At 45.9% G+C, this 24,906-nt stretch overlaps 1 protein-coding gene across 1 annotated transcript in view; it reads right to left on the bottom strand.

Moving 5' to 3' along the window:
* Positions 1 to 18,325: 18,325 nt before the first annotated feature.
* The window catches only part of LOC120994402 (oocyte zinc finger protein XlCOF6-like), a 177,948-nt gene continuing 171,367 nt past the window's right edge, over positions 18,326 to 24,906 (bottom strand). The window contains exon 3 of the mRNA XM_040422936.1: positions 18,326 to 21,075. Within this exon, the coding sequence (XP_040278870.1) occupies positions 18,941 to 20,962 (2,022 nt within the window). The 5' untranslated portion in view covers positions 20,963 to 21,075 and the 3' untranslated portion in view covers positions 18,326 to 18,940. The remainder of the gene's footprint in view (positions 21,076 to 24,906) is intronic.

Here is a 24,906-nt window from a genome sequence, read left to right as displayed (position 1 = left end):
AGCTTATCTGTACTACAAGAAAAATATATTCTCAGTTCAATTATTTTTTGGTGAACACGTATAGTGGCCTATTTTAGTACAACAAGAAAAATATATTCGTCGCTTTTAGGGATGTTTTAATTTGTGTTTAATTTATTTAATTCAGCTAAAAAGTATGTCAAGCAGAGAACTGCCAGGAGTGGCAGAGGCCTAAATGTTTCTGGCGCAGGCAGAGGTCGCAGCAGAGTAAGGGGTCGTGTCTAGGGTTGAGTGAACCCGAACTGTAAAGTTCAGGTTCGTACCGAACTTTTGGATTTTTGGACCCTGGACCCGAACTTTTCAGTGAAAATTCGGGTTTGGTATTCGGCGCGTTAATGACGCTTTTTGAAAGGCTGTAGAGCAGCCAATCAACAAGCATTTAACTCGTGTGGCCTTAGAAGCCATCACAGCCGTGCCTACTAATGGCATGGCTGTGATTGACCAGTGCAGCATGCGACCCAGCCTCTATATAAGCTGGAGTCACGTAGCGCTGCACATCAATCTGCTGTGCTTAGTGTAGGGATAGGATGCTGCTGCTGTGAGGGAAAGAATAGTTTGTAAAATATTTTATTATTCAAAACAAGAAGAATGTCATACTTTAAGGACAACAATGGCATCACATTATGCCTCTGCATAACGCACAGAAATATTGACATTAACATATAGATAAAATCAACTATTTTGTATTGCCAAATGAGAACAACAACCGTAACATCCGACAGAGAATTATGTGATATTAGCTATATCGTCTTTCCTCCTAATACTGTTCCTAGGATATAGTTATTAACATCGTCTAAGTATCACTCAGTTCGGGAGACATATAAGCATATACATAACAAGATAGGTTACAGTTAAGTAAACTCTCTTAATTTCTTCCACCCCCCCCCCCCAGACTTTCTCAAACTTAGGAGTATTATTACATTCCCAATGTGCTATTTGCTCAAGCCTATAAACTTGGTCACAGCGAGCCAACCAGTGATGGACAGCGGGCACATTTCTTGACTTCTAATTCGAAGCAATAAGAATTCTGGCTACTGCCAGGAGATGTTGATGAAGGCAATTGGTATGCGTTGAACTGCTGTTAGACGTCTTTAGGCCAATTAAGCAATTTTGTGGTGACCAAGGGAAATGCTTATCCTGCAGTTTGGAAATAACCTCACATATATCCTTCCAGAAGGGTTTTATTAAGTGGCAATCCCACCATATATGTAAAAAAAGAGCCTTCAGAGTCAAGGCATCTCCAACACATTGGCGAGGAGTCAGGAAAAATCCTGTGCAACCTCGTGGGGGTATAGTACCACCTAGTAACCATTTTAAATTAGTTCTCCTGCAGCCGCACACATCTGGATATTTTATTGGTTTGTGATAAGAGTGTTTTTATTTCGTCAGAAGTAAACGTGATTCCCAGGTCCTTCTCCCAACTCTTAATGAATGGGGGAGCAACTGTCTGAGGAGATTCAAGTAGGGAGGCATAGATTTTGGATATTTTTTTACTTGGTTCTCTCTTCTCCAAGGACATTCGCTCAAATTGGGTATGAACACTCCGGGTCTGTGTTAGTCTCCCTGTTATGGCCTTAAGTAAATGGGCATAGTGAAATTGGGTTAAATTCCCGACTTGGGGTTGAAGCAAATATTCATCCTCTCCCTCAGGAGGTATATCCAAAAGGTCAAGTATTGGGGTTGAGTTTACTTTGTGTCTGTCATTCAGAGTGGATCTAAATTCCGGGGAAGAGTCCCATAAGACATCCCTAACCTGCAAAAGTGGGGAGATCGGACCTGGGACCAGTTTCTCTAATGTTCCAGCAAACCATACTTTAAGCGTGTTACGTACTAGAGGATTAGTTACTTGCTTCAAGATAGCTTGCCTGTGGTCTGTCATTAGCGCTAATGAACGTAATGGAGTGCTTACTAAATCTTGCTCCAACCCCACGTCTAACCTTTCTGGTGGGCTACGTATTCATTCCAAGACCCTCAATCCATGGACAGCCTTATAATACAGGAGGAAATCAGGGATCCCTAAGCCTCCCATTTTCTGAGGTTTGATCACTTGACTGTACGGCAATCTAGGTCTGGCACTGCTCCAGAGGAAACGCGACAGTATCCCTCTTAGTTGAGCGAAAAACTCTTGGAATAAAAATTGGTAACGCCTGCAAATAGTATAGGACCTTTGGAAGAATCATAGTTTTAATTAGGGTTCTACGGCCAAACCAAGACGTAAATGGTAGGTCCCAAGATGACATCCGTTCTTTAATCTGCCGGGGGATATTTTTAAAATTTTCCGAATACATCTGTGAGTAATGGGAAGTAATTTTCACCCCTAGGAAGGATATACTACCATTAGACCACTTGAATGGGGTACTGAGTTCTAAGTCAGCTTGTAATTGCGCGCCAAGGGTGACATTTAAGACTTGTGACTTGGTGAGATTCACTTTAAAATTCGATAGGGACCCAAAATATTCCAGCAACACGTGAATCGCCGGGAAGGCTTCAACAGGATTTGTAATAACGAGGAGGAGATCGTCTGCGAATGCTGCAATCAAATGGGTTCTCCCTCTGATAGTCATTCCCCGGATCCTTTCATTTTGCCGGGGAAAACTGCTTTGCGAAGGCACATGATCGCACATCACAAACGCCTATGGGATCAACACATGAGTACAAGCAGCACACAAACTCAAAGCCACCATCCTCCTCCTGGTCCAGCATCTTCAGCCACGTCAACCACTGCTGTCCTCCTTGCCCCCTCTCAACCATCCGCCACTCCGCCTCTCACCTTCAGCAGTTCCATCTCATCTGCCCACAGTCAGGTGTCTGTCAAGGAAATGTTTGAGAGTAAGAAGCCAATGTCACAGAGTCACCCCCTTGTCCGGCGTCTGACAGCTGGCTTGACGGAACTCTTAGCCCGCCAGCTTTTACCATACCAGCTGGTGGAGTCTGAGGCCTTAAAAAAAATTGTCGCTATTGGGACACCACAGTGGAAGGTACCTGTACGATTTTTATTTTTTCAAAAAAGGCAATCCCAAACCTCTACTCAGTGATTGAAAAGGAAGTCATGGCATCTCTGGCATACAGTGTTGGGGCAAGGGTCCATCTGACCACTGATACCTGGTCTGCAAAGCACGGTCAGGGCAGGTATATCATGTACACTGCACATTGGGTCAACCTGCTGACGGCTGCCAAGCATGGAATGCGTGGCTCTGCAGCGGAGTTGGTGACACCGCCACGACTTGCAGGCAGGCCTATTGCCACCTCCTCTACTCCTCCTACTCCATCCTCTTCGATAACCTCCTCGGCTGAGTCCTCTTCTGCTGCAGCGTCTGGCTGCACATCAACTGAATCCCCCCAGCTCCCCAGGGGCTTTTCCACATCCCGGATACGACAGTGTCACGCTGTCTTGGGGTTGACTTACCTGAAAGCAGAGAGCCACACCGGACCAGCACTCCTGTCCGCCCTGAACGCACAGGTGGATCAGTGGCTGACCCCGCACCAACTGGAGATTGGCAAAGTGGTGTGTGACAATGGAAGAAATTTGTTAGCGGCATTGAATTTGGGCAAGTTGTCACATGTGCCGTGCATGGCACATGTGTTGAATCTCATCGTACAACGCTTTGTGTCTAAGTACCCAGGCTTACAGGACGTCCTCAAGCAGGCCAGGAAGGTGTGTGGCCATTTCAGGCGTTCCTACACGGCCATGGCGCACTTTTCAGACATTCAGCGCCAAAACAACATTCCAGTGAGGCGCTTGATTTGCGACAGCCCGACACGTTGGAATTCAACACTCCTAATGTTCGACTGCCTGCTCCAACAAGAAAAAGCCGTCAACGAGTATTTGTAAGACCGGGGTGCTAGGACAGCCTCTGCGGAGCTGGGAATTTTTTGCCACATTACTGGACGCTCATGCGCAATGCCTGTAGGCTCATGCGCCCTTTTGAGGAGGTGACAAACCTAGTCAGTCGCACCGAAGGCACCATCAGCGACCTCATCCCATTTGTTTTCTTCCTGGAGCGTGGCCTGTGAAGAGTGCTGGATCAGGCTGTAGATGAGCGTGAAGAGGAAGAGTTGTGGTCACCATCACCACCAGAAACAGCCTTGTCATCATCGCTTGCCGGACCTGCGGCAACGCTGCAAGAGGAGTATGAGGAAGAGGAGTCAGAGGAGGAATGTGGCTTTGAGGAGGAGGAAGACCAACCACAGCAGGCATCCCAAGGTGCTCGTTGTTGTCACCTATCTGGGACCCGTGGTGTTGTACGTGGCTGGGGGGGAAGAACAGACCGTCAATGACATCAGTGAGGACGAGGAACGGGAAATGAGTAGCTCGGCATCCAACCTTGTGCAAATGGGGTCTTTCATGCTGTCATGTCTGTTGAGGGACCCTCGTATAAAAAGGATGAAGGATAATGACCTGTACTGGGTGGCCACGCTACTAGACCCCCGGTATAAGCAGAAAGTGGCGGAAATGTTACCAAATTACCGAAAGTCAGAAAGGATGCAGCAGTTCAAAACCAAACTAAAAAATATGCTTTACACAGCTTATAAGGGGGATGTCACAGCACAACGGGAAACTAACTGGGGAAGAGGTAAAAGTAATCCTACCACGACGGCAAGGATAGGACGCTTTACAGATGTGTTGTTGATGGAGGACATGCAGAGCTTTTTCAGTCCTACACATCGCCACAGCCCTTCGGGATCCAGCCTTAGAGAACTACTCGACCGACAGGTAGCAGACTACCTCGCCTTAACTGCAGATATCAACACTCTGAGGAGCGATGAACCCCTTGATTACTGGGTGTGCAGGCTTGACCTGTGGCCTGAGCTATCCCAGTTTGCGATAGAACTTCTGGCCTGCCCCACTTCAAGTGTCCTGTCAGAAAGGACCTTCAGTGCAGGAGGCATTGTCACTGACAAGAGAAGTCGCCTCGGTCAAAAAAGTGTTGATTACCTCACCTTCATTAAGATGAATGAGGCATGGATCCCGAAGGGACTGACAGTGGGGGATACGTTTGACTAACAAAAGGCCTGATGACATGCCTTGGCCTCAAAATGGTCCCCACGCTGCTGTATTTAATGTCTGCATACCGGATGACTTTCGTGAATTCTCCGCCACCAACTAGGGTTCAAGACACAATGTTTTAGTCACCTTTCTGCCTTGAAAACATCAATTTTTCTGGCCGCTGCTACAACAGCGGCTGCAACAATACCATTGTTTTTCAGGCATGTGTACATGCCTAATTTTTCTGGCCTCTGGTGCTGCACTGTGGCTGCAAAAAAAAATAAAAAATGCACATACAAGTGTCAATTCCCCTTCGTGATCGTTACCTTGTTGTGGTGAAGGGGCTTGCGTATCTCAATGAAGCGATCATCACCCCAGATGATAAGGCTGTTGCTTTATTATGATCAGACCAAAAGCGATCGGCTGGATAATTTTTCATAGAAAAAACATTAATTTTTATTTAAATTTTTTTTGTATGGGTTTTTAATACATAAAAAAAAAATCATAATAAAGTCTCTTAATAGTTTATTAGAAATAATGCAGACAATTTAAAAAATCCCCATCAATTCCAATACAAAGCAAGTACAAAGCTCAGAACTAAATTATTGCAGGATGTCGTAATGGTTCGTTAATTCGACAATGGTTAATCAATTCTACACACGTCCCCGGATAGGGGACGTAACAGGGATTAAACGGATAGGAATAGTACTAGTTAAGACACCACTCATATAGGGTGTCACAGCACATTGCTCCGTGCACGCGCAGTGCCCCAACTTGGGAGTAAGAGGACCGACCAAGCTGCTTTTTACATCTACCGGTTCCTAAAATCAATTCATTTTGGTGTATCAGAGTTTGGTCTGTCACTGTCAAGGTACCTGGCCTAAATTTTTTTTCACAAAAGGCAATCCCTGATATGGGACGTAACAGGGATTAAACTGATGAGAATAGTACTACAGAAAATACCACTCATATCGGGTGTGAGAGTAAATTGCACGGCGCAGACGCAGTGACCGTGGCATGGATTCAAACAAAGGGGAGGGAGCCAGCGTTTTTTTAACCATCTCCCCGTTCGAAAAATCAATTTAATAAATGGACCCCAGATCGGGGACATAACAGGGATTAAACTGATGAGAAGAGAGAACTACAGAAAATACCACTCATATCGGGTGTGAGAGTAAATTGCACAGCGCAGACGCAGTGACCGTGGATTCAAACAAAGGGGAGGGAGCCATCGTTTTTTTAACCATCTCCCCGTTCGAAAAATCAATTCAATTCACCTTTCGGGGACCCTTGGAGTTGTATGTGGCTGGGTGGAGGAAGAAACCTTCAATGACATCAACGGGACATGGCTAGCTTGGTATCCAACCTTGTGCAAATGGGGAGTTTGCAGTTGGGCAAATGGACTGTTTGCGGATGTTTGCGGTGCATTAAAAGGGGAGTTTAGTCTGTCAATGTCTGTGAAGCGGGCGTAACCCTTACACTACCTGATCGATACAACATTATACCTGATCGTATACACACACTGGATGTTTTAAACCACGTTGTTCAAAAAAATTTAGGATTGTTAGGTGATTTATGCCCTTTATGGATTAAAACCCAACTCTGCATCAACTATGTCATTTTCCATGGGAGTTTAGCCATGGACCCCCCTCCAGCATGCCACAGTCCAGGTGTTAGTCCCCTTGAAACAACTTTTCCATCACTACTGTGGCTAGAAAGAGTCCCTGTGGGTTTTAAAATTCGCCTGCCTATTGAAGTCTATGGCGGTTCACCCGGTTCGCCCGTTCGCGAACATTTGCAGAAATTCGCGTTCACCGTTCCCGAACGAAACATTTTATGTTCGCGACATCTCTAATGTCCATCAGTCTTTCACCTCACCCCCTTGCAAATCAGCCAAGCAGTCTGAGCCCCAAGTCATGCAGCAGTCTCTTTTGCTTTTTGATGACTCTGCTAGCAGGGTTTCCTAGGGCCATCCACATAGCCCGGCCCCAGCAGCATCGATGCCCAAACACTTATGTTTCAAGATGAGTACATGGGAGGACCACCGCAGCATGTCTCTGATGATGATAATACACAGGTGCCAACTTCTGTGGCTTTCAAAAGTGTGCAGACTGACAAGGAGGGCAGGGGTGAAGACTGTGTGGAAGATGATGTGGAGGACGATGAGGTCCTCGACCTCACATGGAACCAAGGTCATGCGAGTGACCTATGTAGTTCGGAGGAAGAGGCGGTGGTCGCACAAAGCCACCAGCACAGCAAAACAGGGAGCAGGGTGCAAAAGCGGAGCGGCCGTCCCCTAAACAGTACGCCTGCTACTGCCCACCGCAGCAAGGGACTGAGCACACCAAAGCCAGCTCCAAGGAGTTCCCTGGCATTGCAGTTCTTCAGATAATGTGCTGACGACAAGACACGAGTGGTTTGCACGCTGTGCAATCAGAGCCTGAAGCGAAGCATAAACGTCCTCAACCTGAGCACAACCTGCATGACCAGGCATCTAAGTGCAAAGCAAAAGCTGCAGTGGAGTAGACACCTCAAAAACCAAGAAAGGTCTCTGGCTCCTCCTGCTTCCTCTTCTGCTGCAGTCTCAGCCTCTTCATCCACCTCTGGAGTGACAGTGGTACCTGCACCCCGTAAACAGAGGATCTGCCAGTAACACCACCACCTGGGTCACCAAGCATCTCCACAATGTCCCACGGAAGCGTTCAGCTCTCCATGTCCCAAACACTGGAGCGTAAGAGGAAGTACCCCTTTACCCACCAACGATCCCTGGCCCTGAATGCCAGCATTTCAAAATTACTGGCCTTTGAAATGCTGCCATTCCGTCTGGTGGAGACGGAGAGTTTTAAAAGCCTTATGGCGGTGGCTGTCACACAGTACGTCATGCCCAGCCGCCACTACTTTTCCAGGCGAGCCATCCCTTCCCTGCACAACCAAGTGGGGGACAAAATCAGGTGTGCACTGCACTGGGTAAATGCAGTGGCGGCTGGGCCTGAGGCAGATAGCAGTTTGGCGCATGTCCTTCCACCACCGAGGATTGCAGAGCGCTTTAGTTTGCCTCCTGTTGCTTCCTCCTCCTACTATGCTTCCTCATCCTCTACCGGCTCCTCATCCGGTCAGCATAACATCTTCACCACCAACTTCAGCACAGCCAGGGGTAAACGACAGCAGGCAGTTTAAAACTTATTTGTTTGACAAACCCCACACCACACAGGAGCTGTGGACGGCCCTTGAACAACAGACCGACGAGTGGTTGCTGCCAGTGAGCCTCAAGCCCGGCCTGGTGGTGTGCGATAATTGGGCGAAATCTCGTAGCAGCTCTGGGACTAGCCGGTTTGATGCACATCCCTTGCCTGGCGTATGTGCTGAATTTGGTGGTGCAGAGATTCCTTAAAAATTACCCCGATATGTCAGAGCTGCTGCAGAAAGTGCGGGCCGTCTGTGCACGCTTTCGGCATTCCCACCCTGCTGCTGCTCGCCTGTCAGCGCTGCAGCCTAACTTCGGCCTTCCCGCTCACGGCCTCATATGCGACGTGCCCACAAGGTGGAACTTCACCTTGCACATGCTGGCCAGACTGTGCGAGCAGCAGCAGTCGATAGTGGAGTTTCAGCTGCAGCACACACGGGTGAGTCGCTCTGCGGAACAGCACCACTTCACCACCAATGACTGGATCTCCATGCGAGACCTGTGTTCCTTGTTGCGCTGTTTCAAATACTCCACCAACATGGCCAGTGCCGATAACGCCATTCTCAGCGTTACTATCCCACTTCTATGCCTCCTTGAAAAAACGCTTCTGGTGATGATGGAAGAGGATGTGGCACAGGAGGGGGAGGAAGAGGGATTATTTCATAGGGTTTCCGGCCAGTCATTCACAAGTGGGTCCGAGGGTGGGTTGCTGCACCACACAAACGCCAGGTACACAATTGTACAGCCAGGGCACAGTTCTGAAGGATGATGAGGTGGAGCAGGAGGAGATAGAGGAGGAGGAACCGTGTTCACAGCAGGGTGGCACCCAAACCAGCTCATGGCCATGTGCGTGGCTGGGGGGATACAGAGGACACAGACGATACACCTCCCACAGAGGACAGCTTTTCGTTGCCTCTGGGCAGCCTGGCACACATGAGCGATTACATGCTGCAGTGTCTCCGCAATGACCGTCGAGTTGCCCACATTCTAACTTGTGCTGATTACTGGGTGGCCACGCTGCTGGATCCCCATTACAAGGACAACATACCGTTCTTAATTCCATCACTGGAGCATGATCGTAAGATGCGCGAGTACATGTTCTGCATAGGAGACAGGAACCAAAATTTAAAAAAAAATCATCTGTTCCATTGGTGGGTGACATTAACCCATTTCTGGCAATGAAAAACCCCTGCTCTGCATAGGTGACAGGGACTTACATTTCTAAAATTCGTCTTTAATTGGCCCTTTCACTCGATCCTCCAGCTTTAGTAATTTGTCCACATTTCAGCTAGATCACATTGCAGCTAATTACCTCCCTTGGATGTGGTCTCCCTTTCTCACGCTCCCTCTACAGCGTGGAACCCCGATTCACCGCTAACCATGATCAACATGGTAGGCGTAGAAAAGAACATCGAAAGTTGAAAGAGCAGATATCCAATTGGATCGTGGACATCACAGGGACGTGCAACATCGTGGAGCAGTATGTGTGCACACACATACACGTACTGACTGATGGGTCTGCCCCCCTTCAACTTCTGGGTCTACAAATTGGGCATATGGCATGAGCTTGCCCTTTACGCCTTGGAGGTGCTGGCCTGCCCTGCAACCAGTGTATTGCCTGAACGTTTGTTTAGCATGGCTGGAGGGGGTTATAACAGGTTATATTTCCCAATGTTTTGGGGTGTACCCTAATTTAAACCAAAAAATTAAATTTTAACCAAAAACCAATGTTGGCTACCTCCTCCTCCTCCACCGTCGCTTCCACCTACACCGCCACATCCACCGCCTCCTCAACCTCCTACTCCATATAGACCTTGTCCTCCAAGATCAAGATTATTATTTTTTATTTTTATGTATTTTATGTTATTTGAAGTAATTTCCCATTTGTTTGTAGAGCACTTGCCATGCTCTTAACCACATTTTGCTGCCATTTGCAGCCCTCTAGCCCTTACCATGACTTTTTTACAGCCATTTTAGTGCTCAAAAGTTCGTGTCCCCATTGACTTCAATGGGGTTCAGGTTCGGGGTTAAGTTTGGGTTCCGAACTTGAACTTTTTTGTGAAGTTTGGCCGAACCCGTCGAACCTGAACATCCAGGTGTCCGCTCCACTCTAGTCGTATCATCTAGCGGTCGTGTCTTGACCAGCAACACACCGGGTATTGATTGGTTAACTGGGTCATCCACTTCATCCCAAGTGACATCAGACACCCCCAGCCAACAGTCGGGTTTGTCAGACATAACCCTTAGTTGGAATGGCCTGGGAGTAGGCCCTGTACCCTCACCTGTCCTCAACCTGCCTCTATCCTTTGCTGTTCCCTCAGCCACAGAAGTATTGTATGCTATGGGCTCAGTTCCACTATACAGCAAGGACGAGCTACTAGTGGACAGTTAGCAGCTACTGCCCAGCCAAGATCTGGAGGAGACATCCGCTGCTTCCTCCGCTAGGTGGGCAAGTAGTGATGAGGAGAGTGGCGTGGTAGGTGGTGTTGCAAGAGGTCAGGTACCTGACCCAGAGACCGTTGAGGAGGACATCAGTGACATGTAGACACTACTCTGTCATGATGAAGCCGATCGCACCTGGGAGCCAGGTGCAGAAGGGGCTTAATCATCATCAGGAGCAGAGGGTGGCAGCTTGCCCATGAGGCAGCAGTGGAGCCAACAAGTCGCTACTGTGGCCGGGAGTCAGCAGCATGGCAGCAGTGGGAGGTCGGGAGCCAAACGGGCACGGGGTAGACCTTCCGCTTTGCAGCAGCCTACCGCAGCAAGATGCATCACCCAATGGCACGCACCCAATTTCATGCAGTCAAGGCTCCACAACCTCAGCCGAAGGGAGCGGTCTGTGGTTCCCATCGTCTGCTGTTCCTGATGCTCCTACTCCTCGTTAGTCATTCCATCAGCAATCGATCACCAAAGCGATTGCCAAAAAACAACACTATGCGCGAACGCATCCAACGGCGCAGAAGCTGAGCGTGCTCCAGTCCAAGTTGCTGGTGCTTCAGTCCCTCCCTTTCCAAGTGGTGGAATGGCAGCGCTGACATGTGGAGCTGTAACTACGGTCAGGGACAATACATGTCCTTTACGGCCCAATGGGTGAATGTGGTTCCTGCACAGCCAGAACAACAACTTGGCCAGGTCACGCCGATTCCGCCTCCACGTTCTCATGCCGTTAGTCAAGAGACAATGTCCACCTCTGCCTCCTCAGTCTCCACTACAGGGGCAAGTCACAGTACACCTCTAGCATACCACATGTGCGGGGCTCGCGGTGTCAAGCTGTTCTGCACCTGGTCACACAGAGGAGGAACTGCTCCGTGTGATGCATCAAGAAATTGAATCCTGGCTTTCTCTGCGACAATTGAAAATCGGAATCATGCTGACCGACAACGGGAACAACATGGTGTCAGCGCTGCATCAAGGAAGGCTGAGCCATGCGCCCTGCATGGCACACGTGTTGAATCTGGTTGTAAAGCGGTTCCTGAATTCTTACACCTATCTGCAAGACATCCTAAAAACAACCAGGAAACTTTGCATGCACTTCAGCCACTCGTACACCCGCAAAGCACACCCTCCTTGAGCTGCAGTGTGAGAACGGCATCCCCCAACATAGGCTGATATGCAACGTTTCTACCCATTGGAATTCCACCTCCATATGTTGACCTGACTATACGAACAGAGAAAGGCCATCAACGATTTTTTGATGATGTAAGCGGATAGGAGTACTCCACTGTGTAACTTTGATGTCAGCCAGTGGCAGCTCAAGCGTGACACCTGCCGTTTGCTCAGGCCGTTTGAGGACACCACGTTATTTGTCAGTCACCAGGACTAAGGGATGAACGATGTCATTCCACTGCTTTATGTCCTGGAACAGATGCTGGCAACAATGGCTCGTCAGGGGACAAAGAGACGTGGCACCTAGATCTCACGGCCACATGAGCCATGTGGGGGCTGAAACATGAGCCATGTGGGGGCTGAACTGGAAGAGGAGGAGGGGAAGGAGGACATTGGTGCACAGGCAATGTGTAAAGAAATAGGTGGTTTATCTACTCATCTGACAGGACAGGAGGAGCAGGAGCAAACAGAGGAGCTACAGGGCGATGAGGAAGATGAGACAGAGGACCCAGTATGCAGTGGAGATGGAGGCAGGGAGTCCCTCCGAGTCACTTGCACAAATGGCCTGATGCATGCTCACTTGCTTGCGTAGTGACAGCCGAATGGTCACCATTCGGCAAAAGGATGACTTTTGGCTCTCCACCTTGTTGGACCCTCGCTACCGGTCCAAAATGGGGGCCTTTTTTACACCCGCTGAGAGGGAGGACAAACTGAACTACTACAGAGACATCCTATGTAGTCAGTTGGCCACTGCCTATCTGCACCATCATCAATCCTCTCGCAGGTCTGACCGGGGGGGGGGCCCTCTGTGCTCACGTTCCACTACCATGGCTGAATGGAAGGATTGGAGTGGCAGGATCAGTACCAGCTCTATCAGCAGCAGCCTGAGTCTACAGTCGCTGATGAGCAGCTTTCTTCAAAGGCATAGTTAAGAAACTACTCACCAGCAGCAGCAGGTAGACCTGGAGCAGGACTAGAGATGTCCCGAACTATTCGCCGGCGAACATCGCTTGTTCGCGTTCGCCGCGGCGGGCGAACATATGCGATGTTTGGTCCGCCCCCTATACGTCATCATTGAGCAAACTTTGACCCTGTACCTCAGTCAGCAGACACATTCCAGCCAATTAGCAGCATACCCTCCCTCCCAGACCCTCCCACCTCCTATCAAAAAGCAAGGACAGCATCCATCTTAGATTCATTCGGAAGCTGCCATGTTAGTGAGATGAGGGACAGTCCAGCTGCTGCTGATTTAATAGGGAAATCGATAGTTAGGCCAGTGTATTCAGTGTCCACTCCAGTCCTCAAAGACTCATCTGATCTGCTGTAAAGACAGCGTCCTGACAGCACCCCAAAAAGCCCTTTTTAGGGCTAGTACATCAGTCTGCTTTTTTTCTCTCTCTGTAATCGAATTGCAGTTGCCTGCCAGCGTGTGTGTCAGGCCTACAGCATGTACTGTGCCCACTACTGCCAGTGCCCAGTGCCACCACTCATATCTGGTGTCACAGTAGATTGCATTTAAAAAATAATATTTTTTCACTGTAATCTAATTGCACTTACCTGCAAGCGTGTGTGTCAGGCCTACAGGGTGTACTGTGCCCACTACTGCCAGTGCCACCACTCATATCTGGTGTCACAGTAGCTTGCACGCATAGTACAACTAATCGGAAAAAAAATGACAGGCAGAGGCAGGCCATCCCGCAGGGGCCGTCGTGGTCATGGTGCTGTGATTTCCTTTGGCCCTAGAATAATGCCCAGTGTTCAGAGGCCATGTACCCTGAACTCGAAAAGTTCTGAGGACATAGTTGACTGGCTAACACAGGACACCCAATCTTCTACAGCTTCCGCTCGGAACCTTGACGCACCATCCTCCTCCAGCTCAGCTTCGGGCACCTCTCAAGTTACCACTCGCCCGCCTGCCGCCACCACCAACACTAGCACCACAGCTGCTTCACTTGATCTGTCAGAGGAGTTATTTACACATCAGTTGGAAGAAATGAGTGATGCGCAACCATTATTGCCAGAAAATTTAGATAACAGGGATATGTCTCAGTCAGGCAGCATTACACATGGACGTACAGTGTGGTGATGATGATGATGTTGTACCCGCTGCTGCTTCCTTTGCTGAGTTGTCAGATACAAGTGAAGCGGTTGATGATGAAGATGTGTCCGTGGATGTCACATGGGTGCCCGCTCGAAGAGAAGAAGAACAGGGGGAAAGTTCAGATGGGGAGACAGAGAGGAGGAGGAGACGAGTTGGAAGTAGGGGGAGGTCGTCGCAAGGAGCTAGTGGCACAGTCACACAGCATGTATCGGCACCCGGGGTCAGCCAGACAGCACGCCAATCAACGCATGCTGTTGCCACCACCAGAATGCCGTCATTGCAAAGCTCAGCAGTGGGGCATTTTTTTTGTGTGTCTGCCTCTGATAACAGCGATGCCATCTGCAACCTGTGCCAAAAGAAACTGAGTCGTGGGAAGTCCAACACCCACCTAGGTACAACTGCTTTGCGAAGGCACATGATCTCAAATCACAAACTCCTATGGGATCAACACATGATGAGTACAAGCAGCACACAAACTCAAAGCCACCATCCTTCTCCTGGTCCAGCATCTTCAGCCACGTCAACCACTGCTGTCCTCCTTGCCCCCTCTCAACCATCCGCCACTCACCTTCAGCAGTTCCTGCTCATCTGCCCACAGTCAGGTGTCTGTCAAGGAAATGTTTGAGCATAAGAAGCCAATGTCACAGAGTCACCCCCTTGCCCGACATCTGACTTGTCGGAACTCTTAGCCCGCCAGCTTTTACCATACCAGCTGGTGGAGTCTGAGGCATTCAAAAACGTGTAGCTATTGGGACACCGCAGTGGAAGGTACCCGGCCGAATTTTTTTTTCACAAAAGGCAATCCCCAACCTGTACTCTATTGTGGAAAAGGAAGTCATGGCATTTCTGGCACACAGTGTTGGGGGCAAAGGTCCATCTGACCACTGATACCTGGTCTGCAAAGCACGGTCAGGGCAGGTATATCACGTACACTGTGCATTGGGTAAACCTGCTGACGTCTGCCAAGCATGGAATGCGTGGCTCTGCAGAGGAGTTGGTGACACCGCCACGACCTGCAGGCAGGCCTGCTGCCACCTCCTCTACTCCATCCTCTTCGCTAACCTCCTCGGCTGAGTCCTCTTCTGCTGCTGCGTCTTGCTCCACATCAACTGCACCCCCCCAGCTCCCCAAGGGGCTTTTCCACATCCCGTCTTGGGGTTGACTTGCCTGAAAGCAGAGTCACATGATGTCAACGCAAACTTACTGCTGACACCCTCTCCACTCTGTTGGGGGGGGGGGGCTCTACTTGTATAAGCGTTTAATAGAACAGGTTCTGTAGACATCTATGTGGAATCAGTTGACAACATTGTAAAAGGAGTGCGCTTCTTCTTTGCACTAACGTCGACCTATAAGGCTGAGTTCATACTTGAGTTAGGCTACTTTCACACTTGCGTTAGGTGCGGATCCGTCTGGTATCTGCACAGACGGATCCGCACCTATAATGCAAACGCTTAGATCCGTTCAGAACGGATCCGTTTGCATTACCATGAACAAAAAAAAAAAAAATAATAATAATTTTTTTTTTTGTTTGTTCATGATATTCCGTTTTGACTTTACATTGAAAGTCAATGGGGGACGGATCTGTTTGAAAATTGAGCCATATTGTGTCAACTTCAAACGGATCCGTCCCCATTGACTTACATTGTAAGTCTGGACGGATCCGTTTGCCTCCGCACGGCCAGGCGGACACCCGAACGCAGCAAGCTGCGTTCAGGGGTCCGCCTGCTGAGCGGAGGACAAACGGTGCCAAACTGATGCATTCTGAGCAGATCCGCATCCACTCAGAATGCAATAGGGCTTCAAACGGAACTCACAAGCAGAGCCCCGAACGCTAGTGTGAAAGTAGCCTTATTTGGTCAGCTTTGGTTCCGTGACTGCAAAAATAAGTGAAGTGTGCAGTGATTCTAAGAGTGACGCCTGTCATCTGCATGTCATACTTACAGTATTATTTCACTATCAAAACAGACTCCCTATGTGTGTTCGCCGCAAATTTATTCGGAGCAGACCAAATTTTTCTAAAAAAATTCGCCAAACCGGCGAATCGAATTTTTTATAAATTCGCTCATCTCTAAATGGTTATGGGGGCTGTTATAAATGTATAACGTTATTAAATTATAACAATAATATGTTATATAATAACGTTAACACGGAAGAGAACAGTATACTGTATATATACTACAGAGAACACTATAATATATATATATATAGTAGGAAAGCACAAGGGGCCGTCATTGACGGAAGATATGCGTCACCGAGGTTCCTGGCCTCGGCGAGGTAAGAGCCGGTAATTTTAAGTGTCAGCGGCAGCTAGTGCTGACTGGCACTATTGGTTATTTAGTGTGGCTGTAAAGCCGATCCGGGCCGGCTCTTACTGGGAGCAGCAAAAGTGCAGGGTGGGTGGCTGTTCCCCACGTTCCAGGACAGGTTTTGGTTAGGGATATAAAACCCAGCCAGCAGTCTCACCCGGGTGTGGATTATCCTCCGTCTGACAGTGGAGCTTTGCCAGTCTCTGTGTTGGGGCCTGAGAGTTTAGGCCAGGATTAAAGCCTGCTATCTTGTTTGGATGAAAGCACATGGACTTCTGTTTCACCCAAGGACTTATGTGTTGCTGCCTGGTGTGAACAAACACCAGACCCAAGGTGACAGTTTTTTTTTCTTGAAACTGACTTTTTGTTGTCACTTTCCTTATGTGTGAATAAAATACTGAACTGTTTAAGTTAAAGACGTTGTCGTTGCCGCTGTACTGCGTCCGCAAGCTGTCTACCAGAGCAAATCCCCACAATATATATATATATATCCTCAAAGCCCCTTGCTATGTTACTAATATATATATATACACATATATATACACACACACACACACACACACACACACACACACACAGTGGATATAAAAAGTCTACACACCCCTGTTAAAAAGTCAAGTTTCTGTGATGTAAAAAAAATGAGACAAAGATAAATCATTTCAGAACTTTTTCCACCTTTAATGTGACCTATAACTATACAACTCAATTGAAAAAAAAAACTGAAATCTTTTAGGTAGAGGGAAGAAAACAAAAAAAACTAAAATAATGTGGTTGCATAAGTGTGCACACCCTCTTATAACTGGGGATGTAGCTGTGTTCAGAATTAAGCACTCACATTCAAAATCATGTTAAATAGGAGTCAGCATACACCTGCCATTATTTGAAGTGCCTCTGATTAACCACAAATAAAGTTCAGCTGCTCTAGTTGGTCCTTCCTGAAATCAGAGGATTCTCATTGTTAAAAGGTATCAGTCAGGAGAAGGGTACAAAAGAATTTCCAAGGCATTAGATATACCATGGAACACAGTGAAGACAGTCATCATCAAGTGGAGAAAATATGGCACAACAGTGACATTACCAAGAACTGGACGTCCATCCAAAATTTATGAAAAGACGAGAAGAAAACTGGGAGGCTACCAAGAGGCCTACAGCAACATTAAAGGAGCTGCAGGAATATCTGGCAAGTACTGGCTGTGTGGTACATGTGACAACAATCTCCCGTATTCTTCATATGTCTGGGCTATGGGGTAGAGTGGCAAGACGAAAGCCTTTTCTTACAAAGAAAAACATCCAAGCCAGGCTACATTTTGCAAAAACACATCCGAAGTCTCCCAAAAGCATGTGGGAAAAGGTTCTATGGTCTGATGAAAGCAAGGTTGAACTTTTTGGCCATAATTTCAAAAGATATGTTTGGCGCAAAACCAACACTGCACATCACCAAAAGAACACCATACCCACAGTGAAGCATGGGGGTGGCAGCATCATGCTTTGGGGCTGTTTTTCTTCATATGGAACTGGGGCCTAAGTTAAGCTAGAGGGAATTATGAACAGTTCCAAATACCAGTCAATATTGGCACAAACCCTTCAGGCTTCTGCTCGAAAGCTGAACATGAAGAGGAATTTCATCTTTCAGCATGACAACGACCCAAAGCATACATCCAAATCAACAAAGGAATGGCTTTACCAGAAGATTAAAGTTTTGGAATGACCCAGCCAAAGACCAGACCTAAATCCGATTGAAAATCTGTGGGGTGATCTGAAGAGGGCTGTGCACAGGAGATGCCCTCGCAATCTGACAGATTTAGAGTGTTTTTGCAAAGAAGAGTGGGCAAATCTTGCCAAGTCAAAATGTGCCATGCTGATAGTCTCATACCCAAAAAGACAATCAATCTCTATTAGGGCTCATGCACATATCCGCTAAAAAAAATGATCCGCAAAAAGCACAGATGATGTCCATGTGTATTCCGTATTGTGGAGAACGGAACGTCTGGCCCCTAATGAAACAGTACTATTCGTAATGCGAACAAAAATAGGACATGTTCCTTTTTTTTGTGGAACTGACATACGGAAATGGAATGCACATGGAGTAACTTCCGTTATTTATTTATACAGACCTACTGAAGTAAATGGTTCTGCATATGGTCCACAAAAAAAAAAAAAAATGATATGGAAAGAAAATACGTTTGTGTGCATGAGCCCTTAGGGTGAATAGGATTTTTACTCTCTCCATTCTGAGCTGTGCCTCGTACATAGCTCAGTATGGAGAACGCCATGGCAGGCCTGGATCGCTTCAGCAGCGTCCAGGCTGCCATGGCAACCGATCGGAAGGCAGAGGGTACTGGCACAAAGTGCAGTTGATATGCATTCAGGATGCAGTTTTCAATTTAGCCAGTTTGGCAGCCTCGTTAACCCCTTGTGTTCTGCATAGAGGGAATTATTTAAGTAATTTCAGCTAGCTACAATAAAAAACTGCATCCTAAATGCATGTCAGAACTGCGCTGTGTGCCAGCATGCAGAGGGAGCAGCATCGCTCTGCCTTCATTCACAGGTGCCGCGATCTGTGTTGATCGTGGCAGCTGAGGGGTTAAATGACGGGCGCAACGCAATCTCCGCTCCCTGTCAGGTCAGACACATACCCTCAGGCATTATGACGTACAGTTATGTCATAATACATGAAGGGGTTATAAGCCCGGAAAACCCCTTAATTTACAGCCAAAGCATTTCCCACATTCTGTATATTAAATAGGCTTCTCTCCTGTGTGAATTCTCAGGTGTTTCACAAAACTTGATTTCTCACTAAAACACTTTCCAGATTCAGTGCATGAAAATGGTTTCTCTCCTGTGTGAGTTTTCCAATGTTCAACAATATTTGATTTATGACGAAAACACTTCTCACATTCTGGACATGAAAATGGCTTATCCCCTGTGTGAATTCTCTGATGTGCCTCAAGACTTGATTTCTTACTAAAACACTTTCCACATTCAGGACATGAATATGGCTTCTCTCCTGTGTGAGTTTTCTGATGTTGAACAAGATTTGATTTATGACTAAAACACTTCTCACATTCTGGACATGAAAATGGCTTCTCCCCTGTGTGAGTTTTCTGATGTTCAACAATATTTGATTTCAGACGAAAACACTTCTCACATTCTGGACATGAAAATGGCTTCTCTCCTGTGTGAATTCTCTGATGAGTCTCAAGATGATATTTACTTTTAAAGGACGTCCTACATTCAGTACATGAATATGGCTTCTCTCCTGTGTGAGTTCTCAGATGTGTATTAAGATTTGATTTCGCATAAAAATATTTCCCACATTCAGGACATGAAAATGGCTTAACCCCGGTGTGAACTCTCTGATGTACCTCAAGAATTGATTTATTACTAAAACACTTCTCACATTCGGAACATGAAAATCCCTTCTCTCCTTTGTGAATTCTCTGATGTTGCACAAGACTTATTTTATCAATAAAAAATTTCCCACATTCCGGACATGGAAACGGCTTCTCTCCTGTGTGAATTCTCTGATGTCTATTAAGATTTGATTTCTTAGCAAACCACTTTTCACATTCAGGACATGAAAATGACTTCTCTCCTGTGTGAATTGTCAGATGTATATCAAGTTGTGGTTTCTGATTAAAACATTTCTCACATTCAGGACATGAAAACGGCTTCTCTCCTGTATGAATTCTCTGATGTTGCACAAGACTTGATTTATCACTAAAACATTTCCCACATTCTGGACATGGAAATGGCCGCTCTCCTGTGTGAATTCTCTGATGTCTCACAAGAGTTGATTTATGACTAAAATATTTCCCACATTCTGAACATGAAAATAGCTTCTCCCCAGTATGAGTTCTCAGGTGTATCTTAAGATGATGTTGACCCTTAAACCACTTCCCACATTCTGAACATGAAAATGGCTTCTCTCCTGTGTGAGTTTTCTGATGGTCAACAAGATTTGATTTCCGACTATAACAGTTCCCACATTCTAAACATGAAAATGGCTTCTCCCCTGTGTGAGTTTTTTGATGTACAACAAGATGCGATTTCTGACGAAAACACTTCCCACATTCTGAACATGAATATGGATTCTCTCCTGTGTGAATTCTGTGATGTTTCACAAGAGTTGATTTATGACTAAAACATTTCCCACATTCTGAACATAAATATAGCTTCTCTCCAGTATGAGTTATTAGGTGTATCTTAAGATGATGTTGACTCCTAAACCACTTCCCACAATCCGAACATGAAAATGGCTTCTCTCCTGTGTGAGATTTCTGATGTTCAACAAGATTTGTTTTCTGACGAAAACAGTTCCCACATTCTGAACATGAAAATGGCTTCTCCCCTGTGTGAATTTTGAGATGTTTAAGAAGACTTGATTTCTCACGAAAAAAGTTCCCACATTCTGAACATGAAAATGGCTTCTCCCCTGTGTGAATTTTGAGATGTTTAAAAAGACTTGATTTCTCACGAAAACAGTTCCCACATTCTGAACATGAAAATGGCTTCTCCCCTGTGTGAATTTTGAGATGTTTAACAAGACTTGATTTCTGAGGAAAACAGTTCCCACATTCTGAACATGAAAATGGCTTCTCTCTTGTCTGAGTTTTCTGACTTTTAGCAACACTTAATATCACATTAAAAGTTTTCTCTCTTTCAGAAAATGACTGATCATCTTTCTGAATTTCTTTGTGCACAGAAAGATTATCATTATTTTCAAAATCTTTCCTATATCCAGAATTTGCAGACGACATCTCACCCAGGTTATGTCCAGTTCTATTATTGCTGATTTGTGATTGATTACCTTCTATTTCATAAGAAGGAGATATAATTAGATGACCTTGGAAGCTTTTTATCCAGTCTTCACCTGAAGAAAGAAAAATTTATAAGATAAAAGGTTCTCTTATTTCTGATTACACACAGTTAAAATATAAAATGAAATTAACATGCAGATAAAAAAAATGTACCAACGTTATAAATACTAACTGCATACTTAAGGGCTCTTTCACACTTGCGTTGTCCGGATCCGGCGTGTACTCCATTTGCCGGAGGTGCCCGCCGGATCCGGAAAAACGCAAGTGAACTGAAAGCATTTAAAGACGGATCCGTCTTCAAAATGCGTTCAGTGTTACTATGGCAGCCAGGACGCTATTAAAGTCCTGGTTGCCATAGTAGTAGTGGGGAGCAGTATACTTACAGTCCGTGCGGCTCCCGGGGCGCTCCAGAATGACGTCAGAGCGCCCCATGTGCATGGATGACCTGATCCATGTGATCACGTCACCCATGCGCGTGGGGCGCCCTGACGTCACTCTGAAGCGCCCAGGGAGCCGCACGGACGGTAAGTATACTGCTCCCCCGCTCCCCACTACACTTTACCATGGCTGCCAGGACTTTAGCGTCTTGGCAGCCATGGTAACCATTCAGAAAAAGCTAAACGACGTTTAGCTTAGGGCCGGATCCGGATTAATGCCTTTCAATGGGCATTAATTCCGGATCCGGCCTTGCGGCAAGTGTTCAGGATTTTTGGCCAGAGCAAAAAGCGCAGCATGCTGCAGTATTTTCTCCGGCCAAAAAACGTTCCGGTCCGGAACTGAAGACATCCTGATGCATCCTGAACGGATTTCTCTCCATTCAGAATGCATTAGGATAAAACTGATCAGGATTCTTCCGGCATAGAGCCCCGACGACGGAACTCTATGCCGGAAGAAAAGAACGCAAGTGTGAAAGAGCCCTAAGACATTAAATGCATTGATTAAAATTAATCTGTTACCAAATTCTGTTTGACACACGCAGGAGCATCATTGGCATTGACCACTAAAGTCAAATTTACTCTGAACCAATTTCCAAAAATTTTTTATGACAGTTTTACTGATTGATTAGTGATTACATAACTAGCGTTGAGCAAATCAAAGCTGACGAAGTGGAATTTCATCCGAATTTCAGGAAAAATTTTAATTCACAGCATAGCCGAATTTCCTTGTGCTTCGTGATAATGAATCGATTTTTACTAAAATGGTAGTAAAAATAAAAGAAATCATACTTACCTTATCCGTTTGAGTGCGAAGAGGCTGCCACGGCGATTCTGCATGAAGATCCCGTGTGAAATCTCGTCATCATGAGATTTTGCACTGGATCTTCAAGCAAGATGGCCACAGCGGCCTCTTCATGATCAAATGGAGGACATAAGTACAATATATTTTTTTTAAGTACAGTCAGGTCCATAAATATTGGGACATTGACACAATTCAAACATTTTTGGCTCTATACACCACCACAATGGATTTGAAATTAAACGAACAATATGTGCTTTACCTGCAGACTGTCAGCTTTAATTTGAGGGTATTTACATCCAACTCAGGTGAAAGGTGTAGGAATTACATTGCATATGTGCCTCCCACTTGTTAACCACCTCCCGTCTGCCCATTGACTATAAACGTCCAGGAGGTGGATCTCTATTTCTGAAAGCACGTTTTAAAACGTCCTGCAGCTTTCCCCCCTGTCCTCCGCCCCTGTACATAGAAACTCCGTGACTCAGCTCCCTCCTGACAGCCAAGAACATGGAGCTTTACCCTGAGACCTTTTTTTACTGGTCTCCGGGCTTTTGATCGCTTTGACAAGCAGTCAGAGCGATCACAAATGCATCTACCATCTCCCTCTAATAACTGCCAGTCAGAGACGGAGATCGGTATTTAAACTAGGCATCGCGATAGTAATGTTAAACTGTAAGCCCTGGAGACCGATCAGCATGGTCTCCGGGGCATGTGAGCGCTGTAATTTCCAGTTACAGCGCTCTGAAATGCTTGTACCGTCTCCCTCTCTGTAGCACTGGCAGGAGCGGGAGATCGGTACATTCACACCCCACCAGCGATCCCCCAGCAGCTGTTTACACTAGAGACAAATCAGCAGCATTGTCTCCAGAGCATGTGTTGTGAGCGCTGTAATTTGCAGTTACAGCGCTCAGAAAGGCTTGTACTGTCTCCCTCTCATTAGTGCTGGCAGGAGAGGGAGATCGGAACATTTACACTCCCCCAGCAGCTGTTTTCACTGGAGACCAATCAGCATGATCTCCAGGACATGTGACTGTCTGAGCCGGGAGAGTGCAGGAGCTGTGAGGTCTTTCAGAGACCTCGATCAGCCCTGCACTGAGGCTGTACAGCATAGTATTGGGCTGTACAGCCTCTCTGGGGGGTGTATTTCTCCTGTAACTGGGGCTACTATGTCAGCCCCAGTTACAGGAGAAATCAACATTGAAAAGAAAAAAAAAAAAAGTGAAGTTAAATGTCCCCCAGAGGTCTTGTATGACCTTATGGGGGATGCAAAGTGTAAAATAAAATAAATAAAAAATAAATGTTAAAAAAATTCCCCAAGTAAGGAATAAAAAAAAATAATTTAAAAATAGAAAAAATATAATAAAATAGACATATTTGGTATTGCCGCGTCCGTGACAGTCGGCTCTATAAATATATCACATAATCGACCCAGTCCAATAAACACCATAAAAAATAGAAATAAATAACTGTCAAAAAAAGCCATTTTTGTCACCTTACATCACAAAAAGGTGCAACAACAAGTGATCAAAAAGGCATATGTCCCACAAAATGGTACCAATAAAACAGTCACCTCATCCCGCAAAAAATGAGCCCCTACATAAGAAAATCTCTCAAAAAATAAAAAAACTATAGCTCTTAGAACATGGAGACACTAAAACATCACTTTTTTGGTTTCAAAAATGCTATTATTGTGTTAAAGTAAAATAAATAAAAAAAAGTATACATATTAGGTATTGCCACGTCCGTAAAAACCAGCTCTATAAAAATATCACATGAACTACAATAAAAAAATAAAAACTGTGTCAAAACAAGCAATTTTTGTCACCTTACATCACAAAAAGTGCAACACCAAGTGATCAAAAAGGCGTATGTCCCACAAAATGGTACCAATAAAACCGTCATCTCATCCCGCAAAAAATTAGCCCCTACATAAGAAAATCTCTCAAAAAATAAAAAAAACTATAGCTCTCAGAACATGGGCACATTAAAACATAATTGTTTTGTTTCAAAAAGGCTATTATTGTGTAAAACTTTAATAAATAAGAAAAAGTATACATATTAGGTATCGCCACGTCCGTAACAATCTGCTCTATAAAAATTGTCACTTGACTGAACCTCTCAGGTGAACGCTGTAAAAATAAATAAATAAAAACTGTGCTAAAACAACAAATTTTTTGGTCACCTTGCCCCATAAAGTGTTATAATGAATAATCAAAAAATCATATGTACCCAAAAATAGTACCAATAAAACTGGCACCTTATCCCCTAGTTTCCAAAATGGGGTCACTTCTTGGGAGTTTCTACTGTAAGGGTGCATCAGGGGGGCTTGAAATGGGACATGGCATCTAAAAACCATGTGGAGTTCCTTTTCTTCTGCGCCCTGCCGTGTGCCCATACAGCAGTTTATGACCACATGTGGGGTGTTTCTGTAAACCGCAGAATCTGGGTAATAAATATTGAGTTTTGTTTGGCTGGAACCATCGATGTGTTAAAGAAGAAATTGGATTAAAATGGAAAATCTGCCAAAAAAGTGAAATTTAAAAATTTGATCTCCATTTTCCTTTAATTCTTGTGGAACGCCTAAAGGGTTAACAAAGTTTGTAAAATCGGTTTTAAGTAATTTGAGGGGTGTAGTTTCTACAATGGGG

The sequence above is a fragment of the Bufo bufo genome, chromosome 3, assembly GCF_905171765.1.
Source record: "Bufo bufo chromosome 3, aBufBuf1.1, whole genome shotgun sequence".
In the NCBI taxonomy this organism is placed as follows: Eukaryota; Metazoa; Chordata; class Amphibia; order Anura; family Bufonidae; genus Bufo; species Bufo bufo.
The sequence above is the reverse complement of the archived record's forward strand: the minus strand, read 5'-3'. Positions and strand labels throughout refer to the sequence as shown.